The 23541-nt window shown below is 37.4% G+C and overlaps 1 protein-coding gene across 1 annotated transcript in view; it reads right to left on the reverse strand.

The window, feature by feature from the left end:
* Positions 1-23541, reverse strand: part of CTNNA3 (catenin alpha 3) — a 1292302-nt gene that overhangs the window by 104622 nt on the left and 1164139 nt on the right. The window contains exon 15 of the mRNA XM_036336865.1: positions 19612-19793. Within this exon, the coding sequence (XP_036192758.1) occupies positions 19612-19793 (182 nt within the window). The remainder of the gene's footprint in view (positions 1-19611; positions 19794-23541) is intronic.

Consider the following 23541-nt stretch of genomic DNA (forward strand, 5'->3'; position numbering starts at 1 on the left):
AAATTAAGATTCTGACAGTAAAAATGTCATGGAAAATATTCGTTCCATAAATAGTTCTTTTGCTTTTGCTTCCATGGGTGCAAATATTGCATTGCCATCAGGATATGGGCCATACTGTTTTAGAATACACGACAAGTTTATCACCGTACTGGAACTTTACATCCTTCGGATGGTGTTTCTCGGAAGTTTGCTCAACTCTATATTTTGGATACAGCCGAAGCTATAAGTAAAAGATTAGCAATGCCAGAAAACCAGGGCTGCTCAGAAAGACTCATGATCAACATCAACAACCTCATGCACGAAATAAATGAATTAACAAAATCGTATAAGATGCTACATGAGGTAGTAAAGGAAACCCAATCTGAAGCAGCAGCAAAAGGTAATGCTCCCACAGAAGTAACAATGATGATTAAATACAATCGTAATAGTGACCCTGGTAGATATAATTCTCCCCGTGTAACCGAGGTTGCTGTCATATTCAGAAATGAAGATGGAGAACCTCCTTTTGAAAGGGACTTGCTCATTCATTGCAAACCAGATCCCAATAATCCAAATGCCACTAAAATGAAACAAATCAATATCCTGTTTCCTACATTAGATGCAATGACATATCCTATTCTTTTTCCACATGGTGAAAAAGGCTGGGGAACAGATATTGCATTAAGACTCAGAGACAACAGTGTAATCAACAATAATACTAGACAAAATATAAGGACACGAGTCACACAAATGCAGTATTATGGATTTTATCTCTCTGTGCAGGACACGTTTAATCTTATTTTAAATGCAGGAAAATTAACTCAACAGTTTAGCATGGATTTGTATTAAAAAATGGAGGCCAATCAGATAAATTTCACCAAAGCAAACCAATCTAAGTTGAGAGTTGAAAAATATAGTGGTGATGGATTATCTCAAATCTAGATCTGAAAATGACAATGTGCCGATTGGTAAAATGATAATACTTCCATCATCTTCTGAGAGTAGTCCCAGAAATATGCAGCAGCAATATCAGGATGCTATGGCAATTGTAACAAAGTATGGCAAGCCTGATTTATTCATAACCATGACATGCAACCCCAAATGGACAGATATTGCAAACAATTTACAATGCTGGCAAAAAGTTGAAAACAGACCTGACTTGGCAGCCAGAGTTTTTAATATTATGCTGAATGCTCTTTTAAATGATATTTGTAAATTCCATTTATTTGCAAAATAATAGTTAAAATTCATGTCATTGAATTTCAGAAACGCGGACTGCCTCACACTCACATATTATTGATATTAGATAGTGAGTCCAAATTACATTCCTCTAAATAATTTCCTTTCAATGTGCACAAATTTTGTGCACCGGGCTACTAGTAAAAATATATTTAGGAGAAAAAAAAAGGAGTCAAACTGTCACTTTTTCTGAATGACATGACTCTGTATATAGAAAACCAACCCTAAAGTCTCCACCAAAAAACTATTAGAAACATTAAACAAGTACAGTAAAGCCACAGGATAAAAAATCAATGTTCAAAATCCATTGCCTCGCTGTATACTAACAACAAAACTTCAGAAAAAGAAAAAATAAATTCCTTTTATTTTAAACTTAACAAAGGGGATAAAGTAACTTTCCTCTATACTGAAAATTACAAAACATTATTAAAAGAGATTGATAAAAACACAACAAAATGTAAAAAGAGGATCCTAATATAAGGTGACAAGAGATTTGACTTTGGGTGGTGGCACATGGTGCAACATACAGATCTTGTAACAGAAACTCACTACAGAGACCTATATGTTCATGTTGACCAATGTCACTCAAATCAGTTTAATAAACAAATATTTACATATAAATCCACCATCCACTGGCTCCTTGGATTAGCCAAGAGAGCCCATTCGTGCTTTATGCCGGATGATAGATTTGCTGGCCTTGCTCCATTAATAAATTTGCATATTTTACTTTCTTAATAAATTTGCTTTAATACAATGCAATTATTTGGAGTCATTTGTTTGAATTTATTCATGTGAGAAAATGAGAACCGAGAAGGGGACAGCCCTCTTCCTCTGACTCAAAGGGCCACCCAATAACACCTTTTCTGGTGTTTTGGGTACCTGTAACGTTCCAAGAAGGCTTGTTCTATTACTTTTAGTTTGGTGGAGTTATTTAATCAATATATTCACTAAGATGGATTCTATTATCCCTAAGTTTTGGGCCCTGCTCTTCTAGTTAGTCTGAATTTATTTCTAAAGAACAAAAAAGTAAAGGTTTACATTAAAAAAAGTGTATCAAAATAAATGTGCCACTTAACCAGGGGGATGTGTTCTGAAAAAGGTATTGTTCGGCTATTTCGTCATAGTGCAAACATCATGAGTGCACTTAAACAAAATTAGATGCTATAGCCTGCTACACACCTACGCTATGTAGTATGGCTTATTGCTCTGTGGGGGGAAAAAGTAACTTTCCTTCTACCCTTCTGGGTTCTTGGCTAAGATATACCTGTAATAAAAAATAGATTAACAGGAGAAACTGAAACAAAAGTTTATTAGCATGTATAGCTCCTGTATACCTGGAAGAGACACAGGAAAACATGTCTGAAGCCACCACCTTGAGTAGCACCTTCAGCTGAAGACAAAAGATGATGTTGGAGCTGAGGGGAATCAGTGTGGGAGGTTACCAAGAAAAACACAGCAAACAAAGGTAAGGATGTTATGCAGATTTAAGTCCTTGCCTTCTGCCTTAGGCTTTGACAAGAGTTTCTAGAGATAAAGTCATCCCCCCTTTCCTGGTATAACCCTTGCAAATGAAGATTTTCCTTACAAATGTAACTGTCTTTTATAAGGACTAACTTCTATTTGGTTGTCAGAGCTTTTCTCATGTTTTCTGTTTCTTAAAATTTAATCAGCCTAAAATAACTCTTATGCCAAAGAAACTCATTTTGGGGTGACAAATTCTGTTCCCTTAGAGCTTCTGAGATGGGGCTGCCTGTCACTACGTGAGCCAATTCAGGAGAGACAGGTTGAATCATATATGGGCGTCTATACCAATACTGCCGGCAGTATGGGAGAGCAGCAGGTCATCCAAAAAAATCTGCTCTGTCCCCCCATAAACCAGCTGTTTATATGGGGTAGAACAAAGGTTACATGGGGAAGCAGGGATTACAGGAATGGGGAAGTAGGCAATTTGGGCTGGGGTGGGACTCCATTGTTTGGACAACAAGGTTGTTAATCTTTCCATGATAATAGGAAAGTCTTGAATGAGAATGGACCCCATTCCAAGGTTGACTCCCAAATCCAAGGTTGACTCCCAGGGCCTGGGGGCCTACAACTCCCAGCCAGGTTAGAATGTCCTTTTTTTTTAAAACCAATACAAGGCAATCATGGTTAATAGAGCATGACTAATATTTTCAATAACCATAGCTAGTCCCCAATATTCTATTTTTGCCCCTAACACTGCTAGGCTACAAAACTGTACAGCATGTTACTGTATTTAACATTATAGGAAATTGTAACACAATAGTAATTATTGGTATAATGTGTTGCTTTACAATATTAGACTAGCTATGAAGTCCTTAGATGATAGGAATTTTTCTACTCCATTATAGTATCACGAGACCAGCATCTCATATCCAGTCTGTAGATGAAAACGGAGTGATGTAATAAATCATAAATTCCTGGGCAGTCATGTTCTAGGCCTGTAACTTATTTAGTGAAAGGTTTTAAGCTATTCCTGTCCATTGTTCTTGCACATCTAGGTTAACACACCTTTAAAATGCCAGAAGTAATACTCTTGGAAAGCACAACCACCCTTAAGGGAGCACATAATCTTGTTAAATATCATGTAATTCCATCTTCACCTTGCTATTTCCCACCTTCATGTAATCCTCATTAAGTTCCTTCCTTAATTTTAAATGCGTAAAAGAAACATCAAAACTGTTATTCTCAGGAACTTTTGAGATCTTGCTTCCCAGCAATTGTCATTAGTGTTGGCTCAAATAAACTCATAAACATTATAGGTTTAGACATTTCTTGTGTCCACAAGTCCATCATTGACCAAAATGTTGTTATGCAACTCATATCTGTATTAACATTGTTAAAAGGACTGTATGAAGACAGTGTATCCATAATATAAATACATGATGCTATGCAGAAAAAACAATCATTTAAATAACAAGAAAAAAAACACTTGAAATTACAAGGTTTTATTAAAATAAATTCAATGGAAGAATTAGAAAATAAAATCAAGGACAAAAGGTGGAACTTTTGAGAGAAAAACTAAAAGATATATAGACTCAATAGGGAAGATCAAACATTCAACTAATAGGAACTCCACAAAGATAGACCATCGAAAAGTGATGGAAATTTTAAAGATGTAAAGACATGGAATTTTTAGAGTTGAAGGGCCCATCATGTTTGTCCTGCATTCCTGTTAGAGCTTCTAATGTCCCCCCTTTGCTTTTATCCTTTCTTCTTATATATTATTTTACTCAACACAATAGCAATCTGTACATTTAAAATGTACTACAGAGCAGTAAATATCTTTACTCAAAACCCTAAAATGCTTCCAATTATATTCAGAGTAAAACCAAAGTTTTCAAATAATCTGATTTCCACTCCCGATCACACCTCTGACCTCCTCTCATACTCTTTACCCCAGGCCCAAACATCAGGCACACTCCCCAGCTAGGGTATGCTCTAGTTGCGCCTCCTGCCTCAATCTCCCTGTCCCTAGAAGCTGCATGCTTCATTTCCCCATCACCTTCAACCTGTGCTCAGATGAGGCCTATTCTGATCACACTATTTAAAACGGAACTCTACCAGCAAAACTGGTCTTCCTCACTCTTCTCTATGTTTTCATTTCCCTGTGCTTTTCTAAAACATGATCCAATTTTGTTACTTATTGTGTCCACTCTTTATTGTCTGTCTCTGTTCAATGGAATATGAGCTCTTTGAGGTCAGGCACCTTGTATTGCCAGGGCCTGGAACAGCGCCTGCACACAGAAGATGCCCAATAACTATTTATTGAGTGGAGAAGTAAGTATGTGTATGAAGCATTTCTCCATTGAGTGGCACAAGACCTAAAATACATTGTAAAGAAACTAGGATCTGGGCATACCACTCATTATGATGAACGATATTTATAGGCTGAATCATATGAATAATATTTATTGGTACTTAAACATACAGAATCAGCCAATAGACAAAGTATAAATGCTATAATTATGGTTATAAAGTAAATTGCAATGTAACAATCAAGATACATTCCTAAGATTTGGTAAGGTAGGAGGTATTCAGAAAAGGTGGAAAAATGGTAAAATAGGTACTATTCCCTCATCATACAAATTGGGAGTCCAGATAAATCCTGTTCTCATCAAGGAATGCTGATGATTGGTTGACAAATGGTTATTAAATTATGATTTTTGAAATTATATAGGTGGTCAACTATAGAACTGAACAAAAACCAACTCTGATATAAATTAATTGGGAGTCAAAAAACAATGATCATGGCTGATAAATTATAGCATAGAAATATAATTGTTTAGTGAAACCTTGGTAACTAAAATAAAAGCTAAATAGAAAGTAGGTAAAAGTGGTCATATTTTAGAATTTAGATTTGGAGAAGGATTATGTGTAAGAGGAGACTTACGTTAATATGCTCTTACATAATATTATTGTTCTTTACGGCACAATATTTATCGTATAAAATTTTAAGAAATATATTTGTGGATTATAATGAACAACATAAACTGATCAACCAAAACAGATCCAGAGACAGAGAAGCATCGATCAGATGCTCAAACCTCAGAGAAAAGGTAGGGGAGGGTGGGGGTTAAGGGGGAGATCAAGCAAAGGACTTGTATTCATGCATATAAGCATAGCCAATGGACACAGACACCAGGGTGGTGAGGGTATGAGCAGGGGAGGGGGGCCAAGGAGAAATAAGGACACATATGTAATACCTTAACCAATAAAGAAAGAAAAAGAAAAAAAATATATGGGGGAAAAACCCAGCCTACCAAATGAACAGTAGACATTCTTTGCATTGTGTATATAAATACATGGTGAACAACAAATGAAATTTACAAGTTTAAAAAGTGTTAAATGGCTAAATATTAATCTTAAGCATTACATAAAACTCTGTAAGTATTATCCAGCAGGGACTAAGTGATATCCTGAGGCTCCCAGTGTTCTTCCTCTCAAGTCAGTTATTATCAGTCTCTGATTCATTCTATAATAGAATTTTGAGAAAGGAAAACAAAAGGAAGCATTTATCGTTGCCCTTTGGGGCTCATAACAGTGCTGGTTACACCATCTCTAGTTCATTTTTTCGTAATTCCCACCTAACTTCATCAGAAGTAGCACAGTGCTCAGTAATGAACAAATTAATATTAATATTTTAGATAATTTGAAAAGCTAGTTTCTACTCTTAACTTCATTTGTATGATCTCAAACTGAACATTATTTTGCCCATTTACTAGTTTTACATCATTTGTAAAACTCTAATTTATGCACTATGAATATTCCAGAGAACTCCTTTAATCACCACTTACTTTCAATTTCCTGTGGCCCAGATATTATTCACTTGAATGAAAAGTGATCAGTTTTAGCCCATTAAAGCTCATGAAAAGAAAACAGGTACAACCCATATGCAAAATCCTGAGCTGTGGGTTAAGAATACAAAATGAATTGTAAACCTGCAAAACAGAAACTGTTGTGCTTTCCCAAAACATATAATTATATTTTAAGTGAATTTCATTATTTCAAATCACTTTCTTCTAGTTAAACATCTTAAAGTCAAATTTATGCCTTACTCTTGACAAGGGTAGAGTTAACATCCACTTTTATGTTTAAATTTCACCCCATTGCTATTTTACAACCAAGCCCTTTTTCCTTTTTGCCTTGCATATTTCACTTCTTTCAAAAAATTTTTATATTTTTTTTGTATCACATCTATTTTTGCCATCCAAACTAAATGTATTTCAAAATTAGCCGGGAGGGCAATTAGATGGGTAGATGGAAAGCAAGTGCATTTTTGAGGAGTCTGTAATACAGAAAAGAATACCAGTAGAAAATGAAAGGGAGATGGAATAGTATGTATTCAGACATGGAGTCCCCCAAATGCCCTTTTCCTTTCCCCTTCGTCCTCCTTGAGTGGTATCTTGATAAGCCATTAAAATTTAGAGTAGACAGTAAAATCTCAGACATCTCTCACAGCAATATTTTTGCCAATATATCTCCTCAGACAAGGAAAACAAAGAAAAGGTAAATAAACAGATGAGACTATATCAAACTAAAAAGCTTCTGCACAGCAAAATAAAATAAAATTCTCAAAATGAAAAGGAAACCCATAGTATGGGAGAATATATTTGCCAATGATATATCTGATAAAGGGTTAATCTCTAAAATATAGTAAGAACTTATATAACAACACCAAGAAGACAAACAATCCAAGTCAACAAATGGGTAAAGGACCCAAGTAGACACTTTTCCAAAGACAACATATGAAAATATAGACATATGAAAACATGTTCAACATCAATAATCATCAAAGAAATACAAATTAAAACCACAATGAGAAATCACCTCACACCTACCAGAATGGCTACTATCAATAAATCAACAAACAGCAAGTGCTGGCGAGGATGTGGATAAAAGGGAACCCTACTGCACTGTTGATGGGAATGCAGACTGGCACAGCTAATGTGGAAAACAGTATGGAGTTTCCTCAAACAATTAAAAATGGAACTGCCTTTTGATCCAGCAATCCAATTTCTGAGGATACTAGTATATCCTAAGAATACTGAAACACCAAGCAGAAAGAATATAGGCACACATATGTTCATAACCCAAGCGCCCATCAGATGAGTGGATGAAAAATGCTGTGGTACATTTATACAATGGGACACTGTGCAACAGGAAGAAGTAAAGAATTCTTACCCTTTGTGACAACATGGATGAATCTGGAGATTATTATCTTAAGTGAAATAAGTCAGAGAAAAGACAAATACCATTATGTGTGGGATCTAATGAACAAAAACTGACAAACAATAGAACCAGAAGCATGGATATATGGAACCCACTGACAGCTGTCAGAGGGGAGGTGATGGGGAACTGGATGAAAGAAGGTGAAGAGATTAGCCAAATAACATATATGCATAATCCATAGACACAGACAATAGTGTGGTGATGGCTACAGAGGAGGAGGGGTAGGGCTGGGTGGAGGAGGACAAAGGGGTGGGGGAATGGGGACATCTGTAATAGAGTCAATAATAAAAATAAAGCTAAAAAAAGAAAAGAAAGAAAGACTTAGTGGAGGTAACTCATCACCCAGAAATTCTTTTTGTTGATGCTACCCTCTCCCAACTCACAGCACCATTCTCTAGAGCAGGGGTGGGCAAACTTTTTGACTCGAGGGCCACAATGGGTTCTTAAACTGGACCGGAGGGCCGGAACAAAAGCATGGATGGAGTGTTTGTGTGAACTAATATAAATTCAAAGTAAACATCATTACATAAAAGGGTACGGTCTTTTTTCCCAATAGTTTTATTCATTTCAAACGGGCCGGATCCGGCCCGCGGGCCATAGTTTGCCCACGGCTGCTCTAGAGTCTAGAGCTTCTACAAAACCATGTATCTAATTGGATCCCTGCACTTTCTACATGTTTAATGATTGCTTAATTTGTGTATCTGTCTCTTCTACTTGGGGAATTCCTGAAGGCAAGGTCTGGGTCATATTATCTTAATTCCCTAAGTTGAGGTACATAATAGACCTCAATAAATAATTAGAAGTGTGAGTGAAGAAAGTGATGGGTAAAGGGGTGATATGGAAATCATTGTATACATGTAAGGAGGAGGATGTGGCATAGAAACATTAGAAATAAGTCATTTATAAAAAAGAGTGGAAAAATGTTGAAAGGAGAAATCGGAGAAAGGTAAAAAATCATTAAGAAAATTAGTGGGTGGAATAGGGCTATTAGACGACAGGTGCAAGAAGCAGATTCTGGAAAGCAAAGGAAAAAAACTGACAAGTATAATCCAATATGTTGAGGCCATGGAAATAGAAGGAAAGAAATCAGAAGGTATATCGATAAGTGATCAGCATGGAAAATAGCAACATAAACTAGCCATGTTAGTAGTAAAAGGAAAAATGAGAGAGGCCACACTAAATAAAGGAAGAGAAATGATTTAATGACAATACTAAGGAAGGGGCATTTAAGGAAACACCTCCCTACAGAGAGAGAGAAAGAGAGAGAGAGAGAGAGAGAGAGAGAGAGAGAGAGAGAGAGAGAGAAGAGAGAAAGAGAGAGAGAGAGAGAGAAGAAATTATGACTTTAAAGCATATTAGAGATTTTTTTTTAAGTACTGAAACATTTGCTTATGTTAGAACTAGAGGCCCAGTGCATGAAAATTCATGCACTGGAGTGTGGGGAGGGTCCCTCAGCCTGGCCTGCACCCTCACAGTCTGGGAGCCCTGAGGGGCGGGGGGCACACCTCTGCTGCTGCTACTGCCGACAGCGCAAACTTTTGCCAGTCCTAGTTACCTGAGCCTCAGGCAGCTCTGGGCAGCTGGACAACTGCCATCCGAGGCTTGTCTGCACCTCGGGCGTTGGCTGGGCAGCTGCCATCCAAGGTTTGCCTGCACCTCGGGTGTTGGCTGGGCAGCTGCCATCCAAGGCTTGCCTGCACCTCGGGCGTTGGCTGGGAAGCTGCCATCCAAGGCTTGCCTGCATCTCAGGCATTGGCTGGGCAGCTGCTATCCGAGGCTTGCCTGCACTTCGGCCAGCCCTGGGTGGCTGGGGGGCTGAGGGCGAGTCCAATTGCACCATGTGCCTGCCGCCCCTCCCCCCCCAGCTGAGCTGAACGGACTGTGGGACTCTGGCAGCAGGAGCAAGGATCTGCCTGACCCACCTGAGGGTGGGTCTGGCTGCACTGCAGGCCTGCCACCCCCGGTGGGGCTGAAAGGACTGGGGTACTCTGGCAGGGCTGAGGGGACTGGGCCCTGCCATCTTGTAATGACGGGCACCACCATGTTTGTGACAGTGTGACAGTCAATTTGCATATCCTTCCTTTATTAGATGAGATATGGAATTTGCTAAAAACAGTAAAGGTATTTATTTTTATTAAAAATAATGAACAATTACTGAACCCACAGCCAGCAATTCTACTGGCAATGCGGTCATTAGAGAGTACTATAAAGCTACTCATGCCTTCTTAAGGTTAATTTTTCTGCATAGTTATGCTAAATAAGTTTTGCTCTCATCAACAGCAACTGTGATTCAGTATCTGTCTTTAGCTGTAACAAATGAGACAGACTTGAAATATAAAATGTTCTTTTCCATCATTGCACTGAAAGACTACCAGTCCCCACTGGCATCTTAAGAGTTGCTTCATTATACCAGGAGAAAATCGAAGAGAAGCACCATGGGCAGATGTCTGGAAAGCTGTCAGAGCAGGTGACATTATGTGAAGTGACTCACCCTGACATCTCTTGGTATTCCATTACAAATCTGAGAGGCTGTGTTTTTGCCTGTGGGTTGCAATAGCCTCAGGTACCCAGACACTATCCATGTTCTTCAGTAGAGGTCAGCCAATACTCATTGTTAAACACCAGTCAGACACATGGCAGCCAGCTGGCAAACTGACATGACATCTACAATGCTTGAATCTGTTCTACTCTAAGTTTTTGTAGGAGGTAGATCTAAAGGAGAATCATGATGTTAGTTATAGTTATAGTGTGCCTAAAATGTAACAGGACTACTTTCTTTTAATAGTGTAGAGTTTGATTTATAATCACACTCTTTATCCAGAAAAATGAAGAATGAACCAAACTAAATTTTATACCAGTTCAAAACAACACCTCTTCAATATTTGTCTACTTTAAAATTTGTTAGAAATGCCGACCTGTGGAGCTAATATCTCCTCCTCATTTCAGGCAATGCAGGATATAACTTACTCCTCTCTCTACATAATCCGTATTACCTAAACTGTATTCCATCCTCTGTCTCTCTGTCTCTTTCTTGTTAATCCTCACCCAAGTATATTTTTCCCCATTGATTATTTTCTAGAAAGAGTGGGAGGGAGGGAGTGGGAGAGAGAGAGAAACATCGATGTGAGAGACACACATTGATTGGTTGCCTTCCACATGCACTCAGACCAGGGCTGGAGATCAAACCTGCAACCCAGGTATGTACCCTTGACTGGGAATTGAACCTGAGGACCCCCACTCCTCCCACCCACCCCCGCTCAGGCTGATGCTCTAATCACTTAGCAAAACCAACCAGGGCATGTCTGGCTCTCTTTTAACTCTATATAATAAAGGCCTAATATGCTAAGTGTCCAGTCCTCTGGTCATCCGTTCGACCAATCAAAGTGTAATATACTAATGATATGCTAAGGCTGTTCAACCACTTGTTATGATGTGCACTGACCACCAGGGGGGAAGACAGTCAACCTGACTGTCAAAAGAAAAGAATGAGTGAAATTTACAATCTGAAGCCCAAGTGAAGGGCAGAAGGTAGCTGTTGTTGGATTGAGGCAGGGTTGCGATTTTGTGTGTCATGTGGTCACGAGAGACAACGAGATCAAGATGTTTATGAGTGAGTGGTTATAGTATAGGCCAAGTGGTCCAGGCTGTCTAAGAAAGGAAAGACAGAATGAAATGACTAAATAAATTGGGGGGGGGGGAGGGCAGTATGAAAGGATCTGAGATAAGAGAATATGATGCGATTAAAGATTAGGCAATAAAATTTTTGGAAATGAGTTAGACACAGAGTGGAAATTTAAGATATCAAAAATAATTTTTAGAATACATTCATCAAGTACTATAGAAGAGAAAATAAACTTCACTAATTAAAGGTTCTTGAAACACAGTGAGAATGAGATTGATAAAATTACTTATATTCACAAAGGTGTATCTATTGAGACATTTCACTTTTTAAAAAAAAACAGTAAATTTTAAATTCATTGGACTATTGGTTTAGGATATAGATTATCACAGAGAGATTTTTTTCTTATAAGAGTATTTTGTTTTAAATATAAAAATAAATATTGTTTATACAATTATCCATCCATCACTATTCCAAAAAAGTGATTATCAGTGACATTTTTGAGAGACTGACTATGCAAATGAACAATTGTCAAAATATGACAGTAGAACTTTGACCCACAACTTCTACTGCAACTACCTTAAGAAATTAAACTGTAGCTTCTCTAGCAATTGACCCAGAATTGTCAGGACTTGGACAATAGCAGCCAGCCTACCTATATTTGCCTTTGCTTTAAATCCAGCAACAATCAGAGAAAGCAAAATATGTTCCCCAAACCAATCACGTAAGATGCCCTGCTTCTAGTTAGCCCACCTGCATCTTTCCTATGTCCACAACCTCCAATCCAACATACCTGAAGTCTTCATTTTCATTCCACCTCCCCTCCCCCCACTCCAATTTGAAAGATTTTCTTCATCCCTGCCTGCCTTTGAGTCTCCACCAAAGCAAATGATGGTATCTAATGCCATAGCCTCTGTATGTTCTCATTTGTGGTGGGGGTGGGGGTGTCTTTGTTTATCCCTACATGTCTAATAGTTTAGTCTCCTCTGCACTAAGAAAATGTTAATCCTGTCCACCTGAAATATGCAGAGTCACACAGTACAGAACTGTTTTGACACTTGGAAATTGGTAAAGCCTTTTCACCCAGTTCTCTCATCCATTCACTACAGATATTAAAGTGCTAGATTTCAGGAAAAAGGGTCTGTGCTCTCACTCTCAGTTTTACTAAACAATTACTAAGAAGTAAATGATTTATCATATCATATCATATCAGAATGATTGGCAGACAGAATTATTCTCCTTTATGTTAAAGCATTGCTGAATAATTGTTTCCAGTGATTCAAAACTCTCACAACAGAAACAAGCAGATTCTTTACAGAGAGAATATTCATGAGAGGCAATAAGAGCTTATAATAACCCTAACACACAGTCCAAGAAGAAAAACAAAGCCATCATGGTAATGCACAGAAAAATAATTCTTCCTCCTGGTCTTGTATTTATTTCAAATATAAAATGAATGCCTTCTTAAAGCTAACACTGAATAGCCAGAAATGTTTTTTCAAAATCTTAAATGATCCACATACCTCATATTTTATATTTCCAATCATCTTTCTAGATATATATGTGTATATCTACTTATATAAAAACCCTGGGTATAACATCACAGCCAGAACTGTGACTACCGGAAGGAAGTCAGTCCTGCAGGGGTCATCTTGGAAATGGCTGTGCCCTCCCCCAGCTGTTTCCTGGAGGGCAAGGTTTCAGGCAGGATCCAGCCCTCAGGGTGAGTTTTCAGGCAGGAACCCACCCTCGGAGCGGAATGTGGAACTGAAATGATTTGTAATGGATCTATTATTGAAGCTACCTTTGGAAATACTATATCTATAGATCAGTGGTTCTCAACCTTGGCTGCACATTAGAATCACCTGGGAATCTTTTTAAAATCCTGATTTCTGGGCCTCATCCTCCAGAAATTCTGTTTCTTTTTTACTAATGTTGTGGCCCCACTCCATAACAAAGAAAAAATTTCTGGAGGATGAGGCCCAGGAATCAGGATTTTAAAAAGATTCCCAGGTGATTCTAATGTGCAGCCAAGGTTGAGAACCACTGCTATAGATAATATTCAAATTATATCTAAACGTGCAATTCTTTGTCCAAAAAATGAGCAAGTTCAAAAATTAAATGAAGAAAATTTGGATATACTCAATGGAGATTTTCACACATATTTGAGTGATGATTCCATTGATTCCACAGATGATGCTGAAAAGGAAAATTTTCCCATATAGTATTACTCCTTCGGGAATGCCATGTCATAAATTAAAATTGAAGGTGGGTGCAATCATCATGCCCCATTTACTATTGAGATTTCTCAATAGTAAATGGGGTCTTTGTAATTGTACCAGATTTATTATCAAAAGATTACAACCTAACATTATCAAAGTGGAAGTATTAACAGGATCTGCAGAGGGAGAGGTTGTTCTGATTCCAAGAATTAATTTGTTCCCATCTGACACTGGCTTCCCATTGAAATTGATTTGACAATGGTTTCCTGTGATGCCAGCATTTGTGATGACTATTAATAAATCACAAGGACAAACTCTAATCATAGTAGGCATATTCCTACCTGAACCCATTTTTGCACATGGTCAGTTATATGTTGCTTTCTCTCGAGTTTGAAGAGCATGTGATGTTACAGTTAAAGTTCTAAATACATCATCACAAGGGAAATTAGTCAAGCACTCTGAAAGTGTTTTCACTCTTAATGTGGGGTACAGGGAGATATTAGAATACGTTTAATCACTTTATCAGTCATTGATTGCATCACTGTTGTTTTTGTATCATGTTTCTGTTGTTTTCATACCATGTTTTGTTGTTTTCATATCATGTTTTTGTTGTTTATATCATGCCTCCGTTGTTGTTATATCCTTTTGTTACTGTTTATTTATTAATAAGTTTATAAATTATTTTCATATATATTTTACTAATTTCCTTTCATCTCTCACACTTCTATTATAGAGAAAGGGCAAATAGCAATATTAAAATATCTCTGCTAATTAATTCCCTTTTAAAAAAATATTTTATTGATTTTTTACAGAGAGGAAGGGAGAGGGATAGAGTTAGAAACATCAATGAGAGAGAAACATCGATCAGCTGCCTCTCCTACTGGGGATGTGCCCACAACCAAGGTACATGCCCTTGATTGGAATTGAACCTGGGACCCTTGAGTCTGCAGGCCAATGCTCTATCCACTGAGCCAAACCAGTTAGGGCAATTAATTTCCTTTTAATGTGCATGGATTTCATGCACCAGGCTACTAGTTTAATATAAATGAGAAACAGAATTCATGGCTTTATGAAATAAAACAAAAATTAAATTTATCTGTCTTTATGGCTTAAATCATAAGATATAAGGTTGCTTTTTTATTTTTGGATTAATAATTTATTCTGTTTGGGGAAGGTAAAGTGGAAAGACCTGCACACCACAGAGTTGAGTAAGACTTTAAAAAGCCCCTGTGTGAACACTGCATTCTTTGGCAAGACAGAACCTGGCTTTATTCCCCCAGCACAGAAGGTGCACATTCTACAGAGTGGAGCAAGGAAAGGTTATTTATTTTAAAGGAAGTTCACAATGAAAATTAATTAAACCCTGACAGTAACTGCAAATGTCAAAATACAAATTTCCTCCAGTGACCATTTTTTAACCATTTGGGTAAAAAGGAAAAAAAAAAGAAAGAAACTGTTCAATATTTATTCTTCTCTTGGCTGTGTGAGCTAAGCCATTTAAATGGCCATTGTTGTTACCACATTTTATTAGAATATAAATATTTCACTTCTAAAAAGTAAAACAAGCTATTTGCAAAGAGATTTCATATTTAATGAACAAAGAGATGTGACTCAGAGAACACAGGAATTTTTATGCATCTCGGCAATGCTTTCGAAAGGCTTTAATTCTGAAGCCTCGCTGAATGGAGACAAGGTGAGCTTCTACCCCTCCCTTTACTCATTTTCTCATCCATCACTCAGAACTGTATCTTAGAAAAGAAAGGTGGGGCGACAAGCTTTCTTAAATGCAAGCCCGTGAAGGTATGCAAAAGGACAGGGCAAACAGAATTACCCCCAGCAAGTCTTAAATCCTTCAGCCTGATTTCTAGACAATACCAGGCACTGAAGGAAAGGACTGCTGAGTTTCAGTGTGATAAGGTGACATAGATTATGTGACTGCATGAATAGCCCTTCGCCAAGACAAAATCATGTTTAAGACACTAACTTCTGATTTTTCTGCCCTAGAATAATGTAAACAGTGGTAGCGACAGAGAGGCCTTACTCTATTTGTAATTGTGCACAAACAACCACAGTAAAACCTGTGCCAGGCTGCCATTTAGGCTCAGGGCGTACTACATGGTCAGTGCGCCAAGGGGCATAAGCCTGGGCTCAGAAATGGCTACAACTTTACAGAAGTAATTTTTCCAGCCCCGGATACAGTACTTCTAAGAAATGTGTCAAGTTTCTATTAGCCAGAATTTCGAAAGTCCATTTAATTATGTGGGTCTCCCAACTGTGGCTACAGCCCCCTGAGTTGAATCTCTGTCATTCTTACAGACTCTCATTCCTAGAATTCTTTGGTTTCCATCATGTCACCAGCATGACCATAATTGTTGAATAGTTCCCTACTTCTTATTTCTTAAAAAAACTGTCCATTTTCTAAGTTTTTTTTTTAAATCTATCACTTCCTTCATGCCTCTCTTAACTTCTTCCTGTATTTATATAATTTTCTATGCCCCCCCTCCCGTCCCCCACTCTGAGTCATACCCACCTCCTGACTTCCACCTTTGTGGGTTTTCTCATGTATATCATCCCATTCCACAATCCAATTTCCGTATCTCAATTACAATCTAATACAAACTTCACTTGCTCATATTTTTGTTCTCTGCTTTCTCTGCCCCCCACTGATACTCCCTCTCTTCTGAAATCTTAATGTGCTTACATCTATAAGTATACAGTGCATTACATAATGATTGTTGTCGTTTCTAATGTATCTGTTTTTCCCTTGGGGAAAGTACTGGGTCTTCTTTGTTTAACACTAAGGTAAAGACTTTTAATACAATGAGTAGGTACCCAGATTCTGAGGTTGGAACAACTTCAATTGGAAGTCATTTCATTTGTGTGCACTTGAACAATTTATCTGACCTCTATGAATCTCCCTTTCTTTAACAATAAAAGGGACAATACAATAATCAATCGAAACATCCTGAAAATAAAATGAGAAAACATATATTCATCATAGTGTAGGACATAGTAAGCTTTCATCAAACTTTATCATGTTAAGTCTCTTATTAATAACTAGAGGCCTGGTGCACAAAAATTTGTCCCCTTAGGCGGGGGGGGGGGGAGGTTCCCTCAACCCGGCCTATGCCCTCTTGCAGTCTGGGACCCCTCGGAGGATGTCCATCTGCTGGCTTAGGCCTGCTCTTTGGGGGATCAGGCCCAGGCTGGCAGTCAGACATCCCTCTGGCAGCCCAGCAGCCCTCGGGGGATGTCCACTTACCAGCAGGGAGTGGACCTAAGCTGCAGTCGGACATCCTTAGTGCTGCAGAGGAGGCGGGAGAGGCTCCCACCACCACCGCTGTGCTGGCAGCCATCAGCATGGCTAGTGGCTGAGCACAGCTCCCCATGTGGGAGTGCACTGACCACCAGGGGACAGTTCCTGCATTGAGCATCTGCCCCCTGGTGGTCAGTGTGTGTCATAGTGACCAATCATTCCCAGTCGTTCTGCTGTTAGGGTCAGTTTGCATATTACCCTTTTATTATATAGGATAGAGGCCTGGTGCACGGGTGGGGGCCGGCTGGTTTGCCCTGAAGGGTGTCCCAGATCAGGGTGGGGGTCCCGCTGGGGTGCCTAGCCAGCCTGGGTGAGGGGCTGATGGCTGTTTGCAGGCTGGTCACACCCCCTTCAAGGTGGGTGTCCCCACTGGGGTGCCTGGCCAGCCTGGGCGAGGGGCTGAGGGCCATTTTCAGGCTGGATAAGCCCCCTGGTGACGGAAGCTCCCAGCCTCTCCTTTTTTTCTTTTTTCATTTTTATTCTGGGATTTATTTACCTTCTATAATTGAAACTTTGTAGCCTTGAGTGGAGCTCAGAGCTGGCCAGGGCGCGTGAGAAGGTTGTTTTCCTGCATCGCCAGGGGCAACCCAAGCCTCCTGCCCACTCCAGCTCCGTGGCCACGGCCTGCTGATAGCAGGTATCTGGGGTTTATTTATCTTCTATAATTGAAACTTTGTTGCCTTGAGTGGAGCTCAGAGCCAGCTGCAGCAGGCGGGAAGCTTGGCTTCCTCCATCATTGGAGCAACCAAGCCTTCTGCTTGCTCCAGCTCCATGGCTGCTGGCCACCTTCTTGGTTGGGTTAATTTGCATATAGTCACTCTGATTGGCTGTTGGGCATGGCTTCAGGCATAGTGAAGGTATGGCCAATTTGCATGTTTGTCTTTTATTAGTGTAGATAAAATAGCCCAGCCAGTGTATCTCCATGGTTGAAAGCCAACTCATGAGCCAGGAGGTCACAGTTTAATTCCTAGTCAGGGCACATGCCTGGGTTGTGGGCTGGATCCCTAGTAGGGGGCATGCAGGAGGCAGCCAATGGATGATTGTCTCTCATCATTAATGTCTATCCCTCTCCCTTCCTCTCTCTAAAATTAATAAAAATATATTTAAAATAATAATAAAATATCAGTTAAATAAAATGAGAAAAAAATAGAGCATTCAGTGACACTTTAGAAAAGATAATTTACTATTTATTTTTTATTTTTTAAATTTATAGCTATTTAAAGTCTATATGAGGGATAGAGAGTGTACTACAGTGGTTGACTACTTGTTGATAAATACTGCAGGGCCAGCTATGACCCCATTCTCACAAGGCCCATTACAAACAAGGTAAAATACCTGTACTGATATAAAACAGCTAATTTTAATCCTCAGAATAACATTGTAGTGTCTGAGAAAACTCTTGAAAAGAATTGGGAATAAAAAAGAAGTAAATAAAAATTTCATTCATTTTAAAATAATTGAAAATTCATCACAATTTATATGAACTTAAATTAAACTGAATCAGGATTTAGTTCAAGTACAAAAGATTATCAGGGTCCAAAATTCAATTTTGCTTCTCTGCCTTTACTGCTATTTGAACATGCAACATCCCTATTCTGTGGATGCCGTTGGCAGTGACACCTATAGATTGTGAGAATGTTGGGAGGTTTAACTTTGCAAAACATGAAATGTGTCTATTTTCCAATAAGATAGCACTCTGTGGGGCTGTGAATCCTCTTCTCACACCCTGGTTACAGCTTAGGACACCCTCGATGTCACTGAGCCTCCTTTCCACAGTCATCTGTTTCCATAAAAACATTAATTCCTTTGGGAGGGAGGAAGATGCAGATCAAGATAAACTTTACTGAAATCTGTATCCTCACCACCTGCTGGTGGCGTATCTGTGCCCTTCCATCATCCTAACCTCATTTCCCTTCTTTCCCAGTCTGAACCCAGTTATTTCCATATATATATATTTTAGTAGCTTTAATTTTCTTATCCCCTTGAATTCTGCTGCAAATCTATTTTTATCACATACATACACACAATCTATAATGCTTTCTGCATATCATTGTTATTGTACTCAACTATATCTAGTTACTGTTTCTGTAGCAACAAGTTTCACTAATTTTGATTATACATAATTCAATATAACTAAAATTATGTAGCTATGGAAATCAGTCATTCAGATAGCTCTGACAGAGATCATAATTTGATTTACCAATTTCTTTGTAAAAGTAATATGCTCATATGATACATAGAGAAGATTCCTAAGGTAAGAGTATAAAGTGGATTCTAAAATTATTCATTGACAGTTTATAAGAAAATGCCATGTTTACCAACATCTCTAGAATGACACTCCTACAACTTTCTAATCGTATATTATTTAAATTTTTCCCTGCCACTTGTATTTTAGCACCTGACACTCAAAGAACCTTGAGGTTTTACTAATGCGACAGGTATTTCAAACCATTATAAGTACTGCACATCATTTCCCACATAACTACCTGGTGAAGTCTGTCATCTCCATCATGATCATACACATCTTCTTGGCCAGAACAATGATGTCGTTGCTTGTATCATCCCATATTTCAATCTCAGCATCCAGCTTACTCTTTACTTTCTTGAAATCAGCAACTTGCTCAGCAATCTTTTCCTTCTCTGCCTCAGGCAGCTGAGTCATCTTAGCCTAAAACACATGGTAATTAGATTTGTAATTATTTCATTATGTCAGAAAGGATTTCAGGAAGAACTGGTCATTAAAGGATGTTCATTAAATTTGTTCATTTAAAAACAGACATGTCATACGTACTTTTTTGGTTCAGAATTCTTCTTTAAAATTTTAATTTATTGGAGAGAGAGAGAGAAACATCAATTTGTCTTTCCACTTATTTATGCATTCATGCATTTCACTGGTTGATTCCTCTTTGTCACCTGACCAGGAATCGAACCAGCAGCCTTGGCCTATCAGGACGATACTCTAACCAACTGAGCTACCAGGCCAGGATGGCATACTTTTCTTTATGAAAGTCATAGGATCAAAACTTTCTAGGTTTAATTTTTTAGACAAAAAAGATATTGAATTATAATTTTTTGCTCTAGAACTACGTTAAATTTGAGAATAACAATGTATAATTATGTGTCTGACATTTTTAAATATACTCCTTAATATAAAAGTCAAACTTCTCAAATATCTAACATTAAAAAATTAAATTAATACCAACTTATGTAATGCATTGCATAGTTGAAAATCATATAGCCCTGGCCAGGGGGCTCAGTTGATGCATCATCTCATACACTAAGAGGTTGCTGGTTCGATTCCCATTCATGGCACATACCCAGGTTGCTGGTTCAATCTCTGGTTGGGGCACATATGGGAGGCAACCAATTGATGTTTTTCTCTTACATCAATGTTTCTCTGATCTCTCTTTCTGTCTCTCTTTCTCTCTCTTCATCCTTCAAAAAGTAGAAATATAACAAAATTTATCTTGAAATGAGATTATGTCTATGTATGTATAGTCAGATTCTTACATAAATACTGACTATATATTGGTAAACAGTTAGCAATATACATTTATAAATAATATGTATATTAAAAAGCACATATATATATATAAATCATAAGAATGTATGTATATTTTGTGCACATAAGCACATTCAGGTTTATATTTACATACAAATTATTTTGGAAGAATAGTAAAATGTCATCAGCAGGGTTTACCAGTATTAATACAGCCCTCCCTAATTAACATTCTGATTGTTGAGATGCTATTCTCCCATGCACAGTAAACTTAATGTGTTGGCATAGAATCAATTATTTGGATATGTTGTATATTGAACAGTATGCAACTTGCATCATCCACTTACGATTTAAAATGTGGGATAGGTAGAAAACCATCTGCGTCCCTAAACTACCATATGCACAACCTTAGCACCTGGGACCTATAACTTTTTGTTAAGTTAATAAAAACTTGAAGGAAAAGTAATTTGAGAATATCAGTATCAGAGAATTCCATGTGGCAATCGATGCAATGAAATTTTCAAAAAATAATCCATAAATATTGTAATAGTAGAATGAGTCCATAGGTATGAGAGGTAAGTGGAATTTATTTATTGATTATTCACACAGAATATGTGATGTCTACTATGGCTATTGATTTCCAGATGCTAGTCTATGGGACACCTATATGCGGGGAAATAAGCAGAGATCATTTCAAAAGGGCTTTGAAATATTCTGGATACCAGGTTCAGAATACTGAACACTTTATTGAATCAATACTGTACAGGACACATAAAAAAATGCTTCAATATATGAATGAAGAATTTACAAGAATGGTCAATAAAAATCCAACCAAAAATACAATTAAAAAACTAATATAAAATATCTGACATTTATTCTCTATTCATTATAAATCTAACTCAGGATCTAAAATAACTATAAAGTTACTATAGTTATTTATAAAGGGTATCTATCCAAACTCAGGATTAATTACCCATGTTTAAATTTTAACCTATTAAAGAAAATAAACTACAAGGCTTTCTGATTAAAAGTTGCTTTTAAATTCCTTGGTATACTGAGTATTTCCTATTCAGTAAGAAAATTATCAAAATATATTTACCTACATAGCACTTAAAATTTGCTTTTGTTTCATTTTTATTTTATTTGAAGAATTAAACTATGAGACTAGGTTTTTAATTGATGAGCTTATACAAGAGACTCTGCCTTAGGATCCAAAAATAGTTCATAGTTTCCTTCCTCGGGAAATGGGGCCTATGAGATATGTTACAAGAAGAGCAACTTTTCCTGCTACTGGCATATGGCAGGGTATGCAAATGAAGACACAACTCACGTATGTTTGAAATTAATAGCATGCAAGCACATTAAGTAAATTATAAGCTATCAATACATTAAACTAGCTTGACGATAAAAATGAATTTTCTGCATCTTGACCACAGATAATGACCACTATCATTATCTCCATTTTCATAAATGTTTTTAAACTTTGAAATAATAATAGCTGTAGGTAGATTCTACTGGGGCCTCTTTTTTTATAGTCTTTACCTCAGAGATAATAAATGCATGACCCTGGATCTAATAAATAATTTTGAAGTGCACACCAATATATCATGAACAATTATTCACTATCCTCATAATAAAGTTAAAACTATTTAAGAAGTGATCTAAGTATATTTCTAGTTCTAGTCCTTGGAATGCCACTGATTTCCAATGTGACCTTGAAGAAGTCACTTACCCATCTTCTCTGAGTTTCCCTAGACACAAAAATAACAATAGTGGCAGCTGCCACCCACCAGCCATACAGGGAACAGTTTCGATTATTGGGCAGCATTGACACTGACCTTGTCGTGAACAGGAATGCCATCAATTGCACTAGATCTCCTTAATAACCTCTCAATTTACATGGTGAATTACAACTGGCAGAGGTTTACTTTTGACATGATAAGACCCAAAAGTTGGGCAATTGTTTACAAAATTAAAAGTTCCAGTAAATTCTGACTCTTTCTCACAGAAGGAACAACAACAATAAAGCATTGAGTTAATGACTGACACCTTTACTGAAGTTTTTAGTGCTTCTATGAATGATTCATTGTATGCTATTAATCAATTTCAATAATTACGAAAATTTCAAAATAGCACTTAAGAGAATATTTATAATTTGGGAATTTAGGGTGAAAGTTTCTTATTGGGTTATTTTATGTAGGATAAGCAAAGAAACTGATGTACAAAGGCTTAGATCAATCGGTAAGTGGACTATCCAATGTTATGACTGCCTGACTATATGTCTCAGTTCCTGCTCAAATCTAAAAGTAGAACTCTAACTTAAACATCTATCAAAGGTTTTTGAATTACTGCCATTTGAAGGAGATTATATTGTGTGTCAATTGATTTTTGGTGTATTTTGCTAAAGACAATGAAAACAGATAATGTTTATATATATGCCAACCCTATTGCAATTCTATGCAATTTACATCTATTTAAACTTTAATCTTCATAGCAACTCTGTGAGGTAAGGATATTATTATCCTAAATTTATAGATTATGAAACTGAGTCTCCAAAGGTTATCTTTTCAAGAGTATAGTGTTAGTATAAGTATATACTGTGCTCATGGATCAGAAGAATTAATATTGTTTAAATGTCCATATTACCCAAAGCAATCTTCAGATTCAATGCAATCCCTATCAAAATACCAACTGAATTTTTCATAGAACCAGAACCAATATCCTAAACTTATATGAACTCAAACAGTCAAAGCAATCTTAAGAAGAACAAAGCTGGAGTTATTAAACTCACAGACTTCAAACTATACTACAGAACTATAGTAATGCAGTGTGGTACTGGCCAAAACAAAAACAAACACAGAAATAAAACAATAAGAAAAAACCAGACGTATGGATCAATGGAAGAGAATAGAGGCCA

The sequence above is a fragment of the Myotis myotis genome, unplaced genomic scaffold (genome assembly GCF_014108235.1).
Source record: "Myotis myotis isolate mMyoMyo1 unplaced genomic scaffold, mMyoMyo1.p scaffold_m19_p_15, whole genome shotgun sequence".
Lineage (NCBI taxonomy): Eukaryota > Metazoa > Chordata > Mammalia > Chiroptera > Vespertilionidae > Myotis > Myotis myotis.